Raw genomic sequence first — 18412 nt, 5'->3', positions numbered from 1 at the left:
TGCGACTTGGAGGGAAACTTACAGTGATGGTATTCCCATGCATTTGCTGCTCTTGTCCTTCTAGTTGGTCAAGGTTGCAAGTATAGAAGGAGGTTTGGTAAGTTGCTGCAGCGCATCCTGTAGGTGGTACACATTGCTGCCACTGTGTGCCGGTAGTGGAAGGAGTGAATGTTTAAGGTGGTGGATGAGGTGCCAATCAAGCGGGCTGCTTTGTCCTGGAGCTTCGAGTGTTATTGGAGCTGCACTCATTCAGACAAGTGGAGAGTATTCCATCACACTCCTGACTTGTATCTTGTAGATGGTGAACAGGCTTTGGGGAGTCTGGAGGGGAGTTAAATATTAACGACTCATTTCTAGACTTGTTTTTGGAATTTGTCACCATGTCCCTACTGATTCTAAGTAAATGATGTCTGCTGTTACTGGATATATTAAAGCAAGAAAACTAGTCAATGGCAAATACACATGTAAATGTAAATAAGGCAATTGACTGGGTTAGTTATTAACGAAATCTATTAACGCAGACTGAGGAAGATCTCAGCAGAGACGTCTCAATTATTCTTGTACAAACCTTCACATTTTTTCCAGGTGAAAGATGTCAGTTTTGCTGATTTCTAATCCACAGACTGTTGTTTTACATTGGGACCCAGAGCTCTTCAAATTTCCTGTGCAATCTAGTTTCCAGGTCACAGAAGATAAGCTGTTGGCCATTGTGTTCATCTCACTTTAAGAGAGTTTGAGTGAGTTAAGGTTTCACAGATAGTAACACTGCTGCGTCTTCTGCTAACTGCATCGGGTAAATCGTGATACCATGAAGCTCATTCCATATCTCTCAATCCATTCTAAAAGAGATGTAATGTAACAAATGGTATTATGTGAATGACCAGTCAGCCAAAAGCATTGCTTTTCACCACATTTTAGAACTCCCTTATAAGGTGAAATTGCATCAACTAGAAAGAACACTAAAACTTCAATTATATAGATCATTTCACAACTTCAGGACATCCCAAAGTGCTATACAGCCAATTTTTTATGTTTGAAGTGTAATCATTGTTGTAATTTAGGAAACGTGGCAGCCAATTTTGTAAACAGCAAAGCCCCTCACAAAGCAATGTAATAATGACTAGATAATGTGTACTTGGGTGTTGGTTGAGGGAGAAATATTTGCTGGCACATTGGGGAGAATTCCTTTGTTTCTCTTCAAAATAGTGCCATGGCACCTTTTGCATCCACCTGAGAGGGCTGATGGGATGACAGTTCACCTTAAACAGCACCTCCGACAGCGCACCGCTGCCTCAGTGTCGGACTTGATTTTATGCTTAAGTCTCTGGAGTGGGACTTGAAACCGAAACCTTCTGACTTGGAGGCGAGAGTGCTGTCGTGGAGAACAGTTGAGACCTGGGGCTGAAATTTCAAAATGGGGTCAGGAACCCAATGCCCAGATAATCTCCAGGTCCCAACCCTGCGCCCTGTCTGCGTTGCTCACACAATGCTATTTTTATATGTTAATGCCCGAATTGGGCAGGAGCCAAGCGTAACCAATTCATGGCCCTGAGTGTCACTAGGAGGCAGGAGCCGCCTGCAGAGCGCAAGTGGCAAAGGCAGATGGCAGCCATGACGGGGCCTGCTGCTGCCTTGCCAAAGAGAGCAGGCAGCACCTGGGAGGGACAGCAGCATAAAGAGGAAGACGTTGTTGAAAGATCCAAATCTAAGGTAATGGCCATGATCCTTGCAAGATCCCCGACAGCCCCATAAGTTTTAACATAAGAAAAAAAAATGTTTCTGTTCACCCTTTCGTGCACCAGACTGTTTGGGTTCGCCAAATTTTGAATTGTAAATGGTAGTCCGGATATGCTCCTGTAGGTGCATAGTGGGCTGTTAATTGGAAATGAGCAGATTCCACATTCCCTCCCTGCCCCCCAATCCTTGCACGCACTCACTTTAAAAATTGAAGTCTGTCCTGGAGGCATCGGGATCCACGCCATGTCCCAACCCCATCGCATTTGAAAATCTGTCCCCTGGTTGATCATTCAAAACTGCACAATTAATTCACTAACAAATGCTCACAAGTGTCCAGTCGTGCAAAAACCACATGCTTAATAGAGTGAACAGTTAATGTTTTGGGTGCAGACCCTCCTTAATTTTGGAGAAGGAATTTCCACCTGAAGCATGCCTCGTGTCTGTTCACTTCACAGAAAGCTGCCTGACCTGCTGAGCGATTCTAGCATTATCTGTTTTAAGTTTCAGATTTCCAACAACTGCATTTTCTGTTCACTTTTTATTTCAGAAGAAGTAATCAGCTTCATATTTCTGGTACCAGTCTTAAGTATTGAGCATGTTTGTGTCAGGAAATATATATTGCATAGAGGAAATCTTCCTCCATTGCCTGTGTTGATGAAAATGGCTTGAATTCTAAAGGTGGATTTGCACTGAAATTTCCAAATTAGTAGAAACCATATCAGAATTTTTCTAAATGGATAGAACTTTATTTATTCATTTGCCAGGTGTCTGACTTCAGATACGTTGGCTGTTCTGTGTAGCTGTCAATGTCCTGTGTAATGTTATGACTGAGGTGGGAGGAATGCAGTGTCTTTTCTAGTTCCACTTCTCCACAGGTCACAACATATATTTTAAATATTTACCCAATTATTGATACGGTCAATCATATACTCTACTCTTTATCTCAGAATAAAATGCACCAACCAGGTTTCTTTAACAAACAACAAAAATATCTGTATTATAAAACAAGACTTATCCAGTAACAAAGCAAAGCATTAACAGACAGATTTTTTTTAGAATTAGAACATTACAGCGCAGTACAGGCCCTTCGGCCCTCGATGTTGCGCCGACCTGTGAAACCATCTGACCTACACTATTCCATTTTCATCCATATGTCTATCCAATGACCACTTAAATGCCCTTAAAGTTGGCGAGTTCACTACTGCTGCAGGCAGGGCGTTCCACGCCCCTACTACTCTCTGAGTAAAGAAACTACCTCTGACATCTGTCCTATATCTATCATCCCTCAACTTAAAGCTATGTCCCCTCGTGTTTGCCATCACCATCCGAGGAAAAAGACTCTCACTATCCACCCTATCTAACCCTCTGATTATCTTATATGTCTCTATTAAGTCACCTCTCCTCCTCCTTCTCTCCAACGAAAACAACCTCAAGTCCCTCAGCCTTTCCTCGTAAGACCTTCCCTCCATACCAGGCAACATCCTAGTAAATCTCCTCTGCACCCTTTCCAAAGCTTCCACATCCTTCCTATAATGCGGTGACCAGAACTGCACGTATTACTCCAGGTGCGGTCTCACCAGAGTTTTGTGCAGCTGCAGCATGACCTCGTGGCTCCGAAACTCGATCCCCCTACTAATAAAAGCTAACACACCATATGCCTTCTTAACAGCCCTATTAACCTGGGTAGCAACCTTCAGGGATTTATGTACCTGGACACCAAGATCTCTCTGTTCATCTACACTACCAAGAATCTTCCCATTAGCCCAGTACTCTGCATTCCTGTTACTCCTTCCAAAGTGAATCACCTCGCACTTTTCCGCATTAAACTCCATTTGCCATCTCTCAGCCCAGCTCTGCAGCTTATCTATGTCCCTCTGTACCCTACAACATCCTTCGGCACTATCCACAACTCCACCGACCTTAGTGTCATCCGCAAATTTACTAACCCATCCTTCTACACCCTCTTCCAGGTCATTTATAAAAATGACAAACAGCAGTGGCCCCAAAACAGATCCTTGCGGTACACCACTAGAAACTAAACTCCAGGATGAACATTTGCCATCAACCACCACCCTCTGTCTTCTTTCAGCTAGCCAATTTCTGATCCAAAGCTCTAAATCACCTTCAACCCCATACTTCCGTATTTTCTGCAATAGCCTACCATGGGGAACCTTATCAAACGCCTTACTGAAATCCATATACACCACATCCACTGCTTTACCCTCATCCACCTGTTTGGTCACCTTCTCGAAAAACTCAATAAGGTTTGTGAGGCACGACCTACCCGTCACAAAACCGTGCTGACTATCGCTAATGAACTTATTCTTTTCAAGATGATTATAAATCCTGTCTCTTATAACCTTTTCCAACATTTTACCCACAACCGAAGTAAGGCTCACAGGTCTATAATTACCAGGGCTGTCTCTACTCCCCTTCTTGAACAAGGGGACAACATTTGCTATCCTCCAGTCTTCCGGCACTATTCCTGTCGACAATTACGACATAAAGATCAAGGACAAAGGCTCTGCAATCTCCTCCCTAGCTTCCCAGAGAATCCTAGGATAAATCCCAGGATTGGAAAGATGTAAATTGTCCCTTTTGGTCCAGCGTCCGGATGTATGGAGAATGATCACTGTGATCTTTTCTGGAGCAGTTCGTTCTGGAGATGTCCAAGAGTAGTCTGGCAGGCTTTCCAGGAGAAAGGCTGACATCAGAAGTTTGTTATCCCACTCTGGATTCACAGATTTTCCAAAGAGGTAGAGAAGATGAGCTGGTGTCTTATCTCTCAGCAGGCTGACCTCCAACTGTCTTCAAACACAGACCACACCCCAACTGAACCAAAACAATACCTCAGAAGCGAAACCCCAAACAGCAAATCAAAACCTCCTGACCCTATAAACATTGGCATGTCACTTTTCTGTAAACATCTCCTCCAAATCACCAAGGTTTCCATTGTTTATTGAGCTTAAATCATGTGATTTCCAGTAAAGGTCATTTTCAAACAGCAACATCTCAAGTGTCCCTTCAATGAACTTGTCAAAAAAAAATCCATGGAGCATGGAGTCTTTTCTGTTTTCCCAAATAAACTAATGTCCATGGTTCTAAAATACAAATCCTCAAAAAAAAAGTGTTAAAAATAGAAGCACTTTCATAACAGTAATATGATCACATTTAGGGATGCTTTGTTTTTGCACTGTTCTTACACATGCTAATCTCTTTCAGGAACTGGAGCCTTACATCCCATTATCAAACCAGGCAGTACGCTCTTGTCTGTCAGGGGCTACGGTCTTGTTTTGGGTGAGTGTCTTTTAAATTCCTCAAAACCAAATTCTTGTTAAAATCAGTGACAGAGACTCAGAGCAGGTGAAACTGCATTTTCCACCCCCCCCCCTCCCCCACCACCAGCGAAATATTCAGTTCTGTTGGAGTCCAGGGGGCCAAATTTGGGGCAAAGTGTAGAACAGGTGATTGGTGCGATGCTGTCTGTTTTGTACCTCTGCCCATGTCCACTTTCACCCCTCACCATCTCTAGTGATTTCATTTGGCTCAGTAACACATCACAACCAGTTTATCATGATGTCAGTGCTGTTTATATAAAAATACATAGAAAACTTTCAGTTGCCTGCAGCTATTTGATTTTTTTTTTCCTTTAGAAAGGAGTTGCGCTAATATGTTTGACATAGTGTTTTTTGCACTATAGTGTACACTATATAAATACTTCTACTAAATACATTGCCCAGATAAGGGCAGAGAATATCGGCACGGAACAAGATCAATCTTAAGCAGTTCAGTGCAGCACTTAAGTCCTGCAGTGAGGTTTGAATCCACAACTATGTGACCCTGCTAAGTTGAAATTTGGGAGTATGCTGCATTCTGTGCTATCAGCACAGTAAGAGATAGCACAGAGAGTGGCTGCTATGATTCTCTTTTCTATTCAGTGAGTTAAATTGTGCTGTCATTGTTTACCTTTTCACATAGATCTTTTTAATCCTGATCTGTATCATTGCGGTTATCGTGTACCGTCTCTCCATGTATGCCTCCTTTGCCAAGATCACCGTGAACATGAAGGAGGTTAAGTATATTGGCACATTGGTTACACCCCAGATGGCAACCTCTGTCACAGCCTCCATATTGAACTTCATCATCATCATGATTCTGAACTATTTCTACGAAAGGGTGGCAATCTGGATCACGGACCTTGGTAAAACTCTCCATTTACTATCTTTCTTTATAAGAGTATGTTTCTTGCTGTTTTCCGAAAATAATCAAATTTTTACGCAAGACGCTACTGACTTAATTTACAATGTTGAAGCTCAACTTTTAATACTGCAGTCTGCAACGTTGAGGGGTGACGGGATTTTTTTTCCTTTTATTCATTAAGATTGGGAGCTTATCCCTAGTACAACTGAGTGTCTTGCTAGGCCGCTTCAGAGAGCAGTCAATCAAAGTTATGTTACACTGGAGTCAGACTGGGTAAAGGTGGCAGGGTCACTAGGGACCTTATTGGACTTTAAAGTCAGTTTACTGATTTTTTAACTGAATTTAGATTCGCAAACAACCATTATGGTATTTGAACTTGTGTTCTCTGGATTATTTAACCAAGTCTTGAGACTACTAGTCCAGTAACATAACCACCATACCACTGTATCCATACATGACAAAAAAGCAAAATACTGCAGATGCTGGAAATTTGAAATTAAAACAGGAAGTACTGGAAATACTCAGCAGATCTGGCAGCATCTATGGAGAGAGAAGCAGAGTTAACGTTTCAGGTCTGTGAACTTCATCAGAACCCAAGGTTCTGGGCAGACATGTAGAGTTGAAATTTAAAGCAGAGAAGTGTGAAATGGTCTATTTTGGTAGGATGAATGAGGAGAGGCGATATAAGATAAAGGGTACAATTCTAAAGGGGTACAGGAACAGAGACCTGGGGTATCTGTGCACAGATCATTGAAGGTGGGAGGGCAGGTTGAGAAAGTGGTTAAATGGGCATATGGGATCCTGGGGTTTATAAATAGAGGCTTAGAGTAAAGAAGCAAGGCAGTTGCGATGAACCTTAATAAAACACTGGTTCAGTGTTGGCTGGAGTATTGTGTCCAATTCTGGGAAGAATGTGAAAGCTTTAGAGAGGATGCAGAAAATATTTACAAAAATGGTTCCTGATCTGAGACTTTGAGTTACGTGGATGGATTGGAGAAGCGGGGGCTGTTCTCCTTAGAAAAGGTTGAGAGGAGATTTGATAGAAGTGTTCAAAATCATGAGGGATATAGACAGAATAGATAGAGAGAAATTGTTCCCATTGGCAGAAGGGTTGAGAACCAGAGGACACAGATTTAAGATGATTGGGAAAAGAACCAACGGGGACATGAGGAAACACCTATTAGTGCAGCAAGTGGTTAGGATCTGAAATGCACTGTCTGAGTATACTGGAGATGGATTCAATTGTGACTTTCAAAAGGAGATTGGATTATCATTTGAAGAAAAAAAAATTGCAGGGCTACGGGGAAAGGACAGGGGAGTCGGAATGGCTGAGTTGCTCTTGCAGAGAGCTGGCATGAACACAATGGGCCAAATGGCTTCCTTCTGTGCTGTAACCATTCTATGATTCTCTCTCCTGTTACGACCAAGGCACTGATAATTCAGTCCCGCTTCTCCACAGGTCACAACATATTTTTAAAAAAAATTCCCACTTACTGAAAGTCAATCTGATAACGCTATTTTTCTCCAGAATAGAACACACTAACACTAACTGGGTTTCTTTACTGAACAACAAAATTAAGAGTTTATTATAAACCAAGACTAGTAATGAAGTAAGGCAATATCACACAGATCAAATTTTTGGAAATCCATTATTAAATTTTAAAACTCCCCTTTCTACCTTCACCAAATTTTAAAGTCCCTTTTTACCTTAGTCCCTTCACAATCACATACACACACACTGGTTAACCAAAAAAATAAAAAGGATTTTTAGATCCGAGCTCTGTTACAGACTAAAAGCATTTGGTTTAACTACTTGCTCATTTTTGAAGGAAACAGCAGATGAGATATTTTGTTACAAGCTGGCACACAGTCTAACTTCTGAGCACATGCAGGCAGGTCACTGAAATCTTCAGCACAGTTCTCTTGAGGCAGCGTTGAGAATTATTTTTAGCAGGCTTTCTTCAAATAAAGGAAACAAGACAAATCAACATAGTAGACTTCACAGGGTCTTTTCTGGAATTTCTGGAAGGCAAGCTGGGTTGTGGTTTTCTGCCCTTGACACTTCAGCAGCACTTGACCTTATCTCCTTCCAGAAGGTAAAACCACACACACACTGACTGACAACCAAAAACTTGTCTGTTTTTTTTCTGCCCTTCTAGGTGCTCTCTGTTACTACTGGGCTTGTCCACTCAAAGGAGTGCTTGTCACTTTTCTGCTCCTCTTAGCAGGGTTTCCGCGTTATCTCCAACCCGAGCCATGGGGCAACCAGCAACACTGTTGCCAATCCGGCTCCCTCAGTGTCCTCTTGATGGCTAAAGAATCACTTTCATAACACTCACCGATGCTGCCAGATCTGCTGAGTATTTCCAGCACTTTGTTTTTATTACCCATACATGAGTTTGCATCTATGATTACACAAGTGTCAGCATTGGTTCAGTGGTAGCATACTCACATTGAGAAGGTTGTAGGTTTAAGTCTCATTTGCCTTCTGCTGTAACCTTGGGGGAAGCCCTCTTTACATGCATAAATGGGCTTTGCGCCCAAGTTAAGAGAGTGGAAGGGAAAAAGGCCGGAGGAAATTCTTGGCATTGAGTACATTGATTGATCTATGCTGGGACTTCAGTGGGTTGACATCATTTTTCTTTTGGGATATCCAGCTGTTTCGTCAGAGAGGCTCTGTTCTGTCACAAGTGCAAATGGGGCTTCGGTTAAGCATTCTGATAGAATAAGAGCAGCTCCAAGGCTGGACTGTGAGTGTGTGTGTGTGTATCTGTATGTGTCCTGTGTTTTTGGTATAAATACTTACAAAATATTAAATTTATAAGTCATAGTCACAAAGTAATTAATGATTACATTATAGCACATCAGCTTTGCTAAGTTGTAATAGAACATATGGACAATAACTGACAGGAAAAGACCCCCTGGTCCACCCAACCTGTTCCATAAGAAAGCACAGTGTCTGTATGTATAGCATATTTCATGTAAAATGTTCAATAATCCTGCACAAAATGCACATTGAGATGGGAACGATGCAAACACTGCAGGCAATGCAGATTGCACATGTGAAATACTTGGTCACCCAGCAACAGTGCATCGTTACTGTTTTATTGCTAATTAACCCTTTGAATTTCAAATGCTGCGGAAATGATGTATGTTGCACAACAGCTTTGAAACTGATATTCATTTTCAGTGATGCTGATATAATATGAACATGACATGTGAGGAGCTATTATGGGGTAATTGTCTGAGCAGCGGGGTGACTCATTTCCAATTTTCCAATCTGTGCCAGCACTGGCAAGGTTTCCTTGCTACGGCAGGCTTTCTTCTAATAAAGGAAATAAGACAAATCGACACAGTGGACGTCACAGGGTCTTTTCTTGAATTTCTGGGAGGCGAGCTGTGCGTGAACAGCTTGAAAATTTTCAGCTGATCAGACAGAATCAACATGGATTTGTAAAGGATAGGTTAAGCCTGACAAACCTAATTGAATTTTTTGAAGAGGTGACTAAACTAGTCGACAGGGGAATGTCTATGGATTGTATTCATATGGACTTCCAAAAGGCACTTATTTGATAAAGTCCCTTATAAGAGGCTGTTAGCTAAAGTTGAAGCTCATGAAATTGAAGTAGATTATTGGCCTAGTTAGGTAATTGGCTGAGCAGGAGGGGACAGAAAGTAGGGATAATGGGCAGGTACTTTTCTGGCAGGATGTGACCAATGGTGTCCTGGAAGGATCTTTGTTGGGGCCTCAACTATTCACCATATTTATTAATGACTTAGATGGTGGTGTTGTGGGATAAGCACCACACGAGAAGACTCAGGTACAGGTTCAATCGATTTATTCAAGCATACGCAGGGAGAGATACCACCTCGGGTATTCCAAGGTAATACTCTAACTTTACGTTCAGGAGCACAAACATATATACTGTTCGTATCATACAGTGTGTTCAACCAGGGATGATTGATATGTTTGACCATAAACTTTCATTAAAACAATGGCGATTCTGGTGAGCACACTTCCTCAGCCTTATCAATACACACACCAGATGGCTCCAAACTCTTGTCAACTGTTTGTCTTTTATCTCTTTGTTTCTCCCCGTATACCAACATTCCACAGAAACGGTTAATTACCTGGCCTCGAGGTCCCCCCAGGCTCCATCCTTCGCCCCCCATGCTAACCTTCGCCCTAGCAGCTTGTTTGTTCTATTTTAAACCTGATCATTAAATTCAGCTGAGATGTATTTCTAATTCTCATCTTATTTCTACTTATGAATATACCGTTATTAGTCTTTATCAGTGCATGTCTCTAGCCTGGGTCTATTATTCTTTGTTTCATATTGGTCCAAACATTCCATAGTTTAATTTGCTTTATTGTAAAGTTTCTACAGATCCCGACTATCAACCTTTACTCCCTAACCCTGTAACAGCTTGTCTGTCTTTCTCCCATCCTGACTTATTCTGCTGGGCTGCCTTTCTAATTCGCATTTCTTAATTCTGCCTAACCCCTTCAATGGGATAGAAAGCCACATATCCAAATTTGCCGATAACAGAAAGGTAAGTGGCATTGTAAGTAGTGCAGATGGAATCATAAAATTACAAAGAAATATTAATAGATTAAGTGAAAGGGTATATCCTTGGCAGATGGATTTCAATGTAGGCAAGTATGAGGTCATCCACTTTGAACAAAAAAAAGGATAATCAAAATACTTTCTAAATAGTGAAAAGCTAGAAGCACTGGAGGGTCAATGTGCATGTCATGGACAGGCACAGAAAATAATCAAAAGAGCTAATGAAATTCTGGGCTTTCTATCAAGAGGACTGGAATACAAGGAGTTAGAAGTCATGCTTCAGCAATACAAAGCCTGGGTTAGACCACACCTGAAGTTCTTAGAGCAGTTCTGAGCACCACACCTTAGGAAGGATATATTGGCGGGAGTGCAGTGTAGATTTACCAGAAGGATAACTGGACTCCAAGGGTTAAATTTTGAGGAGAAATTACACAAACTAGGGTTGTGTTCCCTGGAATTCAGAAGGTTAAGGGGTGATTTGATCAAAGTTTTCAAGATATTAAGGGGAACTGATAGTTTCTCCCTATCTACCCTATGTCCTCTGGGTGGGGCGTTTACGATGAGGGGACCTAGCCTAAAAATTAGAGCCAGATCTTTCAAGAGTGAAGTTGGGAAACACACAAAGGGTGGTAGAATCTGGAACATTCTTCTGCAAATGTAAGGGAATGGGCAAAGGTGGATATATGAAGTTAGGTCAAAGATCAGCCATGATCTCTTTAAATGGTGGAACAGGCTCAAGGGGCTAAATGGCCTACTTGTGTTCCGATACCTGTAAGATCATTGAGGTGTCATCACAAATCCTTCATGTAATAACCACACTGTTCTTTTTTTGATTTACCAGAAATCCCCAAAACTCACTTTGAGTACGAGAATCGACTGACCATGAAAATGTTCCTCTTCCAGTTTGTTAACTACTACTCTTCCTGTTTCTACGTCGCCTTCTTCAAAGGCAAGTTTATCGGTCACCCTGGAGAATACAACTATCTGTTTGGATCATGGAGGAATGAAGAGGTAGGACATTTGAACAGACAACAACAACAACAACTTATATTTAATGTAGCAAAATGTCCCACGGTGCTTCATAGGAGCAATTATCAAACAAAATTTGACACTGAAGCTACATAGAGGTATTAGATGATCGAAAGCTTGGTCATCGAGGTAGATTTTAGGGAGCATCTTAAAGAGGAAAGCGAGGTAGAGAGGTTGGAAGGTTTAGGGTTTGAATTCCAGTGCTTGGTTCCAGGTTGCTGAAGGCGCAGTCACCAGTGATGGAGTGATTAAAATCATGGTGTGCATGAGGCCACAACTGGAGAAGTGCAGAGATCTTGGACAATTATAGGGCTGGAGGGGATCACAGAGATAGAAAGGGGCGAGGCCATGGAGGGATTTGAAAACAAGGATGAGAATTTTAAAGAGAGAGGACAGATCACAGTGTGAAGCAGGGGGCAGGCCAAGGACTTAAACAAGGCTTTTTAACCCACAATCTTTTCTGAAATGAATGATATGAATTAATTAATTACATGAACCATATGTATCACTTCTGCAAAGTTTGTTATTTTAAAGTCATTTGCTTGTAAATTAAAGCACCTGTATACGAAAATGGAAAGTTTGTTGAATTTATACCGTTCTATATCTGCTGCTCAGAATGCTTGGTTCCTTGAATGTCTTAACTGTTGATCCATAGTTTGCTGCAGATTTTACATTGGGATTTTAGTTGGAATTTATGCTTTTGGGTCCTGAACCTGGCCAAGTGCGCCCTCAGGTGGTTCGTCTTTGCTGTTACACAAACGGCAAGTAATTTTCAGTTTTGATTTCAACGGAAATAAAATTTGGGAAAGATGTAAAAGGGGCTGCCCATTCGCTATCACCCATTTCACACTATTGCACAAAGTCTTAGTGCCCACAGCATTTTTGGAACCTTGATTTTTCATGAGTCATAGTATTGACTCTGTAAGATAACTCTAAGATTTAAGGTAGCCATAACTCTGTAAGATTTAAGGTAGTTATGGAAAAGGACAAAGACAGGACAGAAATAAAGGTACTGAATTGGGGGAAGGCCGATTTCAATTTGATAAAACAGGATCTGGCCAAAGTGGACTGGGAGCAGTTACTTGTAGGAAAGTCTACATCAGGCCAATGGGAGTCATTCAAAAAGGAAATAGTGAGGGTTCAGAGCCAACATGTACCTGTTAAGGTGAAGGGTAGGACCATCAAGTCCAGGGAACCCTGGATGTCAAGGAATACAGACTATTGGATCAGGAAAACAAAGGAGACTTATGGCAGATTTGGAGCACTGAAAACAGTGAAGGCATTAGAGGAGTATAGAAAGTGTAGGGGGGGTACTTAAAAAAAAAAAAGTAATTAGGAGAGCGAAGAGGGGACATGAAAAAACATTGGCGATCAATATAAAGGAAAATCCTAAGGCATTTTACAAGTATATTAAGGGCAAGAGGATAACCAGGGAAAGAGTAGGGCCCATTAGGGACCAAAATGGCAATCTGTGTGTGGAGCCGGAGGACATAGGTGAAGTTTTAAATGATTACTTTTCATCTATTTTCACTGTGGAGAAGGACGATGTAGGTGTAAAGATCAGGGAGGGGGATTGCGATATACTTGAACATATTAACGTTGAAATGGAAGAAGTATTAGATGTTTTAGTGGTCTTAAAAGTGGATAAATCCCCAGGCCCAGATGAGATGTATCCCAGGCTTTTGTGTGAGGCAAGGGAGGTGTAAAAAAAGGGCTCTGACACAAATTTTCAAATCCTCTCTGGCCACAGAAGAGGTACCAGAGGACTGGAGGACAGCGAATGTGGTACAATTATTCAAGAAGGGTAGCAGGGATAAACCAGGTAATTACAGGCCGGTGAGTCTAACATCAGTGGTTGGGAAACTATTGGAAAAAATTCTGAGGGACAGGATTAATCTCCACTTGGAGAGGCAGGGATTAATCAGGGAAAGTCAGCATGGCTTTGTCAGGGGGAGATCGTGTCTAACTAACTTGACTGAATTTTTCAAGGAGGTGACTAGATGTGTAGATGAGGGTAAAGCAGTTGATGTAGTCTACATGGACTTCAATAAGGCTTTTGATAAGGTCCTGCATGGGAGATTGGTTAAGAAGGTAAGAGCCCATGGGATCCAGGGCAATTTGGCAAATTGGATCCAAAATTGGCTTGGTGGCAGGAAACAGAGGGTAATGGTGGAGAGTTGTTTTTGCGAGTGGAAGCCGGTGACCAGTGGTGTACCACAGGGATCTGTGCCGGGACGCTTGCTGTTTGTAGTGTACAGTAAGGATTCAGACGTGAATATAGGAGCTATGATCAGTAAGTTCGCAGATGACACGAAAATTGGTGGTATCATAAATAGTGAGGAGGAAAGCCTTAGATTACAGGATGATATAGATGGGCTGGTAAGATGGACAGAGCAGTGGCAATTGGAATTTAATCCTGAGAAGTGTGAGGTGATGCATTTTGGGAGGACTAACAAGGCAAGGGAATATACAATGGATGGTCGGACCCTAGGAAGTACAGAAGTTCAGGGGACCTTGGTGTACTTGTCCGTAGATCACTGAAGGCAGCAGTACTGGTAGATAAGTTGGTTAGGAAGGCATATGGGATACTTGCCTTTATTGGCCGAGGCATCGAATATAAGAGCAGGGAGGTTATGATGGAGCTGTATAAAATGCTAGTTAGGCCACAGCTGGAGTACTGTGTACAGTTCTGGGCACTACACTATAGGAAGGATATGATTGCACTGGAGAGGGTGCAGAGGATATTCACCAGGATGTTGCCTGGGCTGGAGCATTTCAGCTATGAAGCGAGACTGAAAAAGCTAGGGTTGCTTTCCTTAGGACAGAGAAGGATGACGGGGGACATGTTTGAGATATACAAAATTATGAGGGGCATTGATAGGATTGATAGGAAGAGAGTTTTTCCCTTAGCGGAGGGGTCAATAACCAGGGGGCATAGATTTACGGTAAGGGGGAGGAGGTATAGAGGGGATTTGAGGAAAACAAATTTCACCCGAAGGGTGGTTGGAATCTGGAATACACTGCCTGAAGTAGTGGTAGAGGCAGCAACACTCAACATTTATGAAGTATTTAGATGAACACTTGAAACGCCATAGCATACAAGGCTATGGGCCAAGTGCTGGAAAATGGGATTAGAATAGTTAGGTGCTTGATGGCCGGCATGGACACGATGGGCCAAAGGGCCTATTTCTGTGCTGTATAACTCTATGACTCTATTGAAGGGCTACTTTGATGTCATAGAGTTATAGAGTCGTACAGCATAGAAACGTTCCCTTCGGCCCACTGCGTCCATGCTGACCATAATGCCTATCAATACTAATCCCACCTGCCTGCATTAATTCCATATCCCTCTATGCCTTGCTCATTCAAGTACCTGTCCAGATGCCTCTTAAATATTGCTACTGTTCCTGCCTCCACCACTTCCTCTGGCAGCTCATTCCAGATGCCCACAATTCTTTGTGTGAAAAATGTACCCCTTTGATCCCCTTTAAACCTCCTCCCTCTCACCTTAAATCTATGCCCTCTAATTTTAGTCACCCCTAACATGGGAAACAGACTCTGGCTATCTACCCTATCTATGCCTCTCATAATTTTATTTACCTCTTTAATGTCCCCTCTCAGCCTCCTTCGCACCAGGGAAAACAGACCCAGCCTATACAATCTCTCTTTATAACTCAAGCCCTCCAAACCAGGCAACATCCTTGTGAATCTTCTCTGCACCCTCTCTAGCTTAATCACATCTTTCCTGTAGTGCGGAGACCAGAACTGCACACAGTACTCCAAATGCGGCCTAACCAACGTTATGTACAACTGTAACATGACGTCCCAACTCTTGTACTCAATGCCTCGGCCGATGAAGGCAAGCATGCCATATGCCGCCTTCACCACCCTGTCTTCCTGTGTTGCCACTTTTTGGGAACTATGTACTTGCACCCCAAGGTCTCTCTGCTCAAGAACACTCCCCAGGGCGCTCCTATTCACTGTATATGTCCTGCCCTGGTTTAACTTCCCAAAATGCATCACTTCACAATTGTCTGCATTAAATTCCATTTGCCACTCCTACCACAAGATGTCATGGGGAATGAAGCATTCATAACGGCACCCACTTAGTTTCACTGCTATAGTTCATTGTTTCACAGATATGGAAAAAAAACATTTCAGATTGACCTTTTGAGGATTTACACATGTAAAATATTCGCATATTTAGTTTAATCTTTGTTGCATTTTACCTCTCTCTGGCCACTTCCCACAGTGTGACCCAGGTGGCTGTCTCATTGAACTGACTACTCAGCTTACCATCATTATGGCTGGCAAACAAATCTGGGGCAATATACAGGAGTCATTATTGCCGTAAGTACATTTCTCAATTCCCGCTGCTAGTTATTGTGCAGAAAATTTGTTGGTGGACACGGCAACTTCAATGGTGAGCTGTTCTGTCTGTACAACTGTTGTCAATATATCTCATGATAATGCTATAATTTTTTCTCTAAATCTGCAGACATGTTTAGATTAAGGTTACATAAGATAAAAAGGAGCAGGAGTGAGCCATTCGGTCCCTCCACTTAATAAGATCATGGCTGATCTTCTACCTCAACTCCACCTTCCCTCCCTATCCCCATATTCCTTTATTCCTGCAGTGCCCAAAAATTATATCGATCTCAATCTTGAATATACTCATGGACTGAGCATCCACAGACCTCTCCGAGAGAATTCCAAAGATTCACAATCCTCAGTGAAGAAATTTCATGAATAAAATATCTGTAGCTAATCTATCAGTGACAATGTGGAACATAACTACATACCTCGAGAAGGAGCTGAGGGACCCCAACCCCACATGCACATACAAAGTTGATGGGCAGAAAAAGACCAGCTGATCCATCAAGCCTGCCCCACAGCAAGGTGGCTGGAGCATCATGCCTTGACACTTCCCTCCCCCTTATTTCCTTGTTCCACAGCCCCCAGTTGTGTAACTTCTTGGTAAAGGCAAAAAAAAAAGGAAAGATCCAGAGCCAATAGTGGCAAAAATACTCTGCAAAAATTCTTTAACCCCCGAAGGTGATCAAAACCAGTCCAGGAGATCACACGGACAAAGTGTTATCTATAAAGGCACTTACCTTCCATATGATGTGGTCTCTGCCCCTGTCAAGAACTGGTCCAGTTTCCTCTTGAGGGCAGAGAGTCACTACCCACCACACTAGCTGACAGTGTCTTCCAAAGGCTGACTACTGTCTGGTAAAAAAGAACCTAACATCCAGTCTATCAGTACTCTTACACAGTTTAAACTTGCGTCATCCGGTCTTCCAAAATCACACTGTGGAGGAGGGAGGAAAATTAGTAAAAAAAAAACTGAGTGTGAGCAAAGTTCTCCACCAGGACCAATTCCCCCAGCAGCTCGAACTTGACCTAATTGCATACATCTCTCTTACTTCCTGAGTATACAACAGCGTTTCATTATTAGTTTTGATAATAAGCAAACTCAAGACCATGAGCATGAGAGTGACGGTATGTAACCCTCAGAGACAGGACTAGGTGATCCGGCTCTTCGAGCCTAATTATCCAGTGTGGTTGCTTGACAGTTTTTCCAGGACTTAGAGATAAACCAGACTGTGGTACAAAGGGACTTCCCTAAAACAACAGGAATAGGTGAACTGTCAGCCCAAGGGATAATGACCTTTCATTTCTTCTGTGTTATTTCTGTAGCTGGGTGAAAAACTGGTGGGTGAGTCGGAATGCCAGGCATCACCCGGAGAGACTGTATTCTCGCTGGGAGCAGGACCATGACTTGCAGGACATGGGCCAGTTTGGACTCTTCTATGAATATCTGGAAATGGGTGAGTGAAATAACTGATCAATATCATCTTTATCAAGTCCAGAACAAGGGGAGAAGTGCTCCTGATGTTGAACTGACGTTCTCGGGCCATCAATCAATTTCAGCCACAATCGAATCTGTTGCCAAGAGCCTTTCTTTTACAAGTCAGCTCCCAAATTTCAACAAAATATGTTTGTTTTCTCAGCACTCTTAAATATCGCAGCATGATGTGCAATATGCTGACACAAGGAGGCAGACAGGGGGCCTATTCCGAAGCCTTTTCCGGTGTTGCTGTGTTACTGGCTATTGGCATTTGTCCAGGATGACTGCTCCTCAACTACCAAGTCCCTCCTGTCTTCATGTGGAGAGCAGTTTGTCTTCCATTTGCCCCATCTCCCCTGATGAATGATTGATTAGAAAACTTCTTGCGCAATAACAACATCTTGGCCTGTGCCTCAAGAGTTCTGTAGTATGGCAGGTTCCAGCTACTGAAATGAAAACCCACCATGTTCCATAGCCCTATAAATTTTAAACTCCAGATTAGATGTTGTAAACAGTGTTGAACTGAAGAATCTGAAATACAGAGATTTAGTTGGTTAAATTTGCTTTGTTCCCTATTTTGTGTTGTATCCTTTTAAGCAGGAAACTATTGCAAGCATGTTTTCAAATTTAACTGGGATATGCCATGTAAGTATCTTCTGCTGTGTGTGGTTTACCTCACTGCACTTTGTATCCTTTCTTACTCATAACACTGAGTAGAAATGGCAAAAATGGAGGGAATGAAGTGGATGAAGAGAAAAGCATCCAATGGTTAAAATGAAAAGGTCTGAAAGCAAAAACTGGGAGGTTGGATTGATATAAAAGAGAAATATATTGAAAATGTAAAGAAAAAATAAAAATTGGACAATAAAAAGGGGGAAATAAAATATAACATCCAAAACTGAATATTTGTCCTGAGAGTTTATTTGGGTTGGGCAGCCATTTTGTTGGCTCCAATTTTCTCCAAAAAAAAACTGGTTAAAATCCTAATTTAATGGAATTCCTCCTTCCAGATTATACCCACATTTTC

The 18412-nt window shown here is 42.1% G+C and overlaps 1 protein-coding gene across 4 annotated transcripts in view; it reads left to right on the top strand.

Annotated features, from left to right (window-relative positions):
- The window catches only part of ano5a (anoctamin 5a), a 215882-nt gene that overhangs the window by 182224 nt on the left and 15246 nt on the right, over positions 1-18412 (top strand). For all 4 annotated transcript variants that reach the window (XM_068046499.1, XM_068046497.1, XM_068046498.1 and 1 more), the window contains 5 exons: positions 4960-5034; positions 5716-5938; positions 11347-11516; positions 15787-15884; positions 17235-17365. In XM_068046499.1, coding sequence (XP_067902600.1) covers positions 4960-5034; positions 5716-5938; positions 11347-11516; positions 15787-15884; positions 17235-17365 — 697 coding nt within the window. The remainder of the gene's footprint in view (positions 1-4959; positions 5035-5715; positions 5939-11346; positions 11517-15786; positions 15885-17234; positions 17366-18412) is intronic.

The sequence above is a fragment of the Heterodontus francisci genome, chromosome 14 (assembly GCF_036365525.1).
Source record: "Heterodontus francisci isolate sHetFra1 chromosome 14, sHetFra1.hap1, whole genome shotgun sequence".
Lineage (NCBI taxonomy): Eukaryota > Metazoa > Chordata > Chondrichthyes > Heterodontiformes > Heterodontidae > Heterodontus > Heterodontus francisci.
This window is presented reverse-complemented; position numbering and strand designations above follow the sequence as displayed.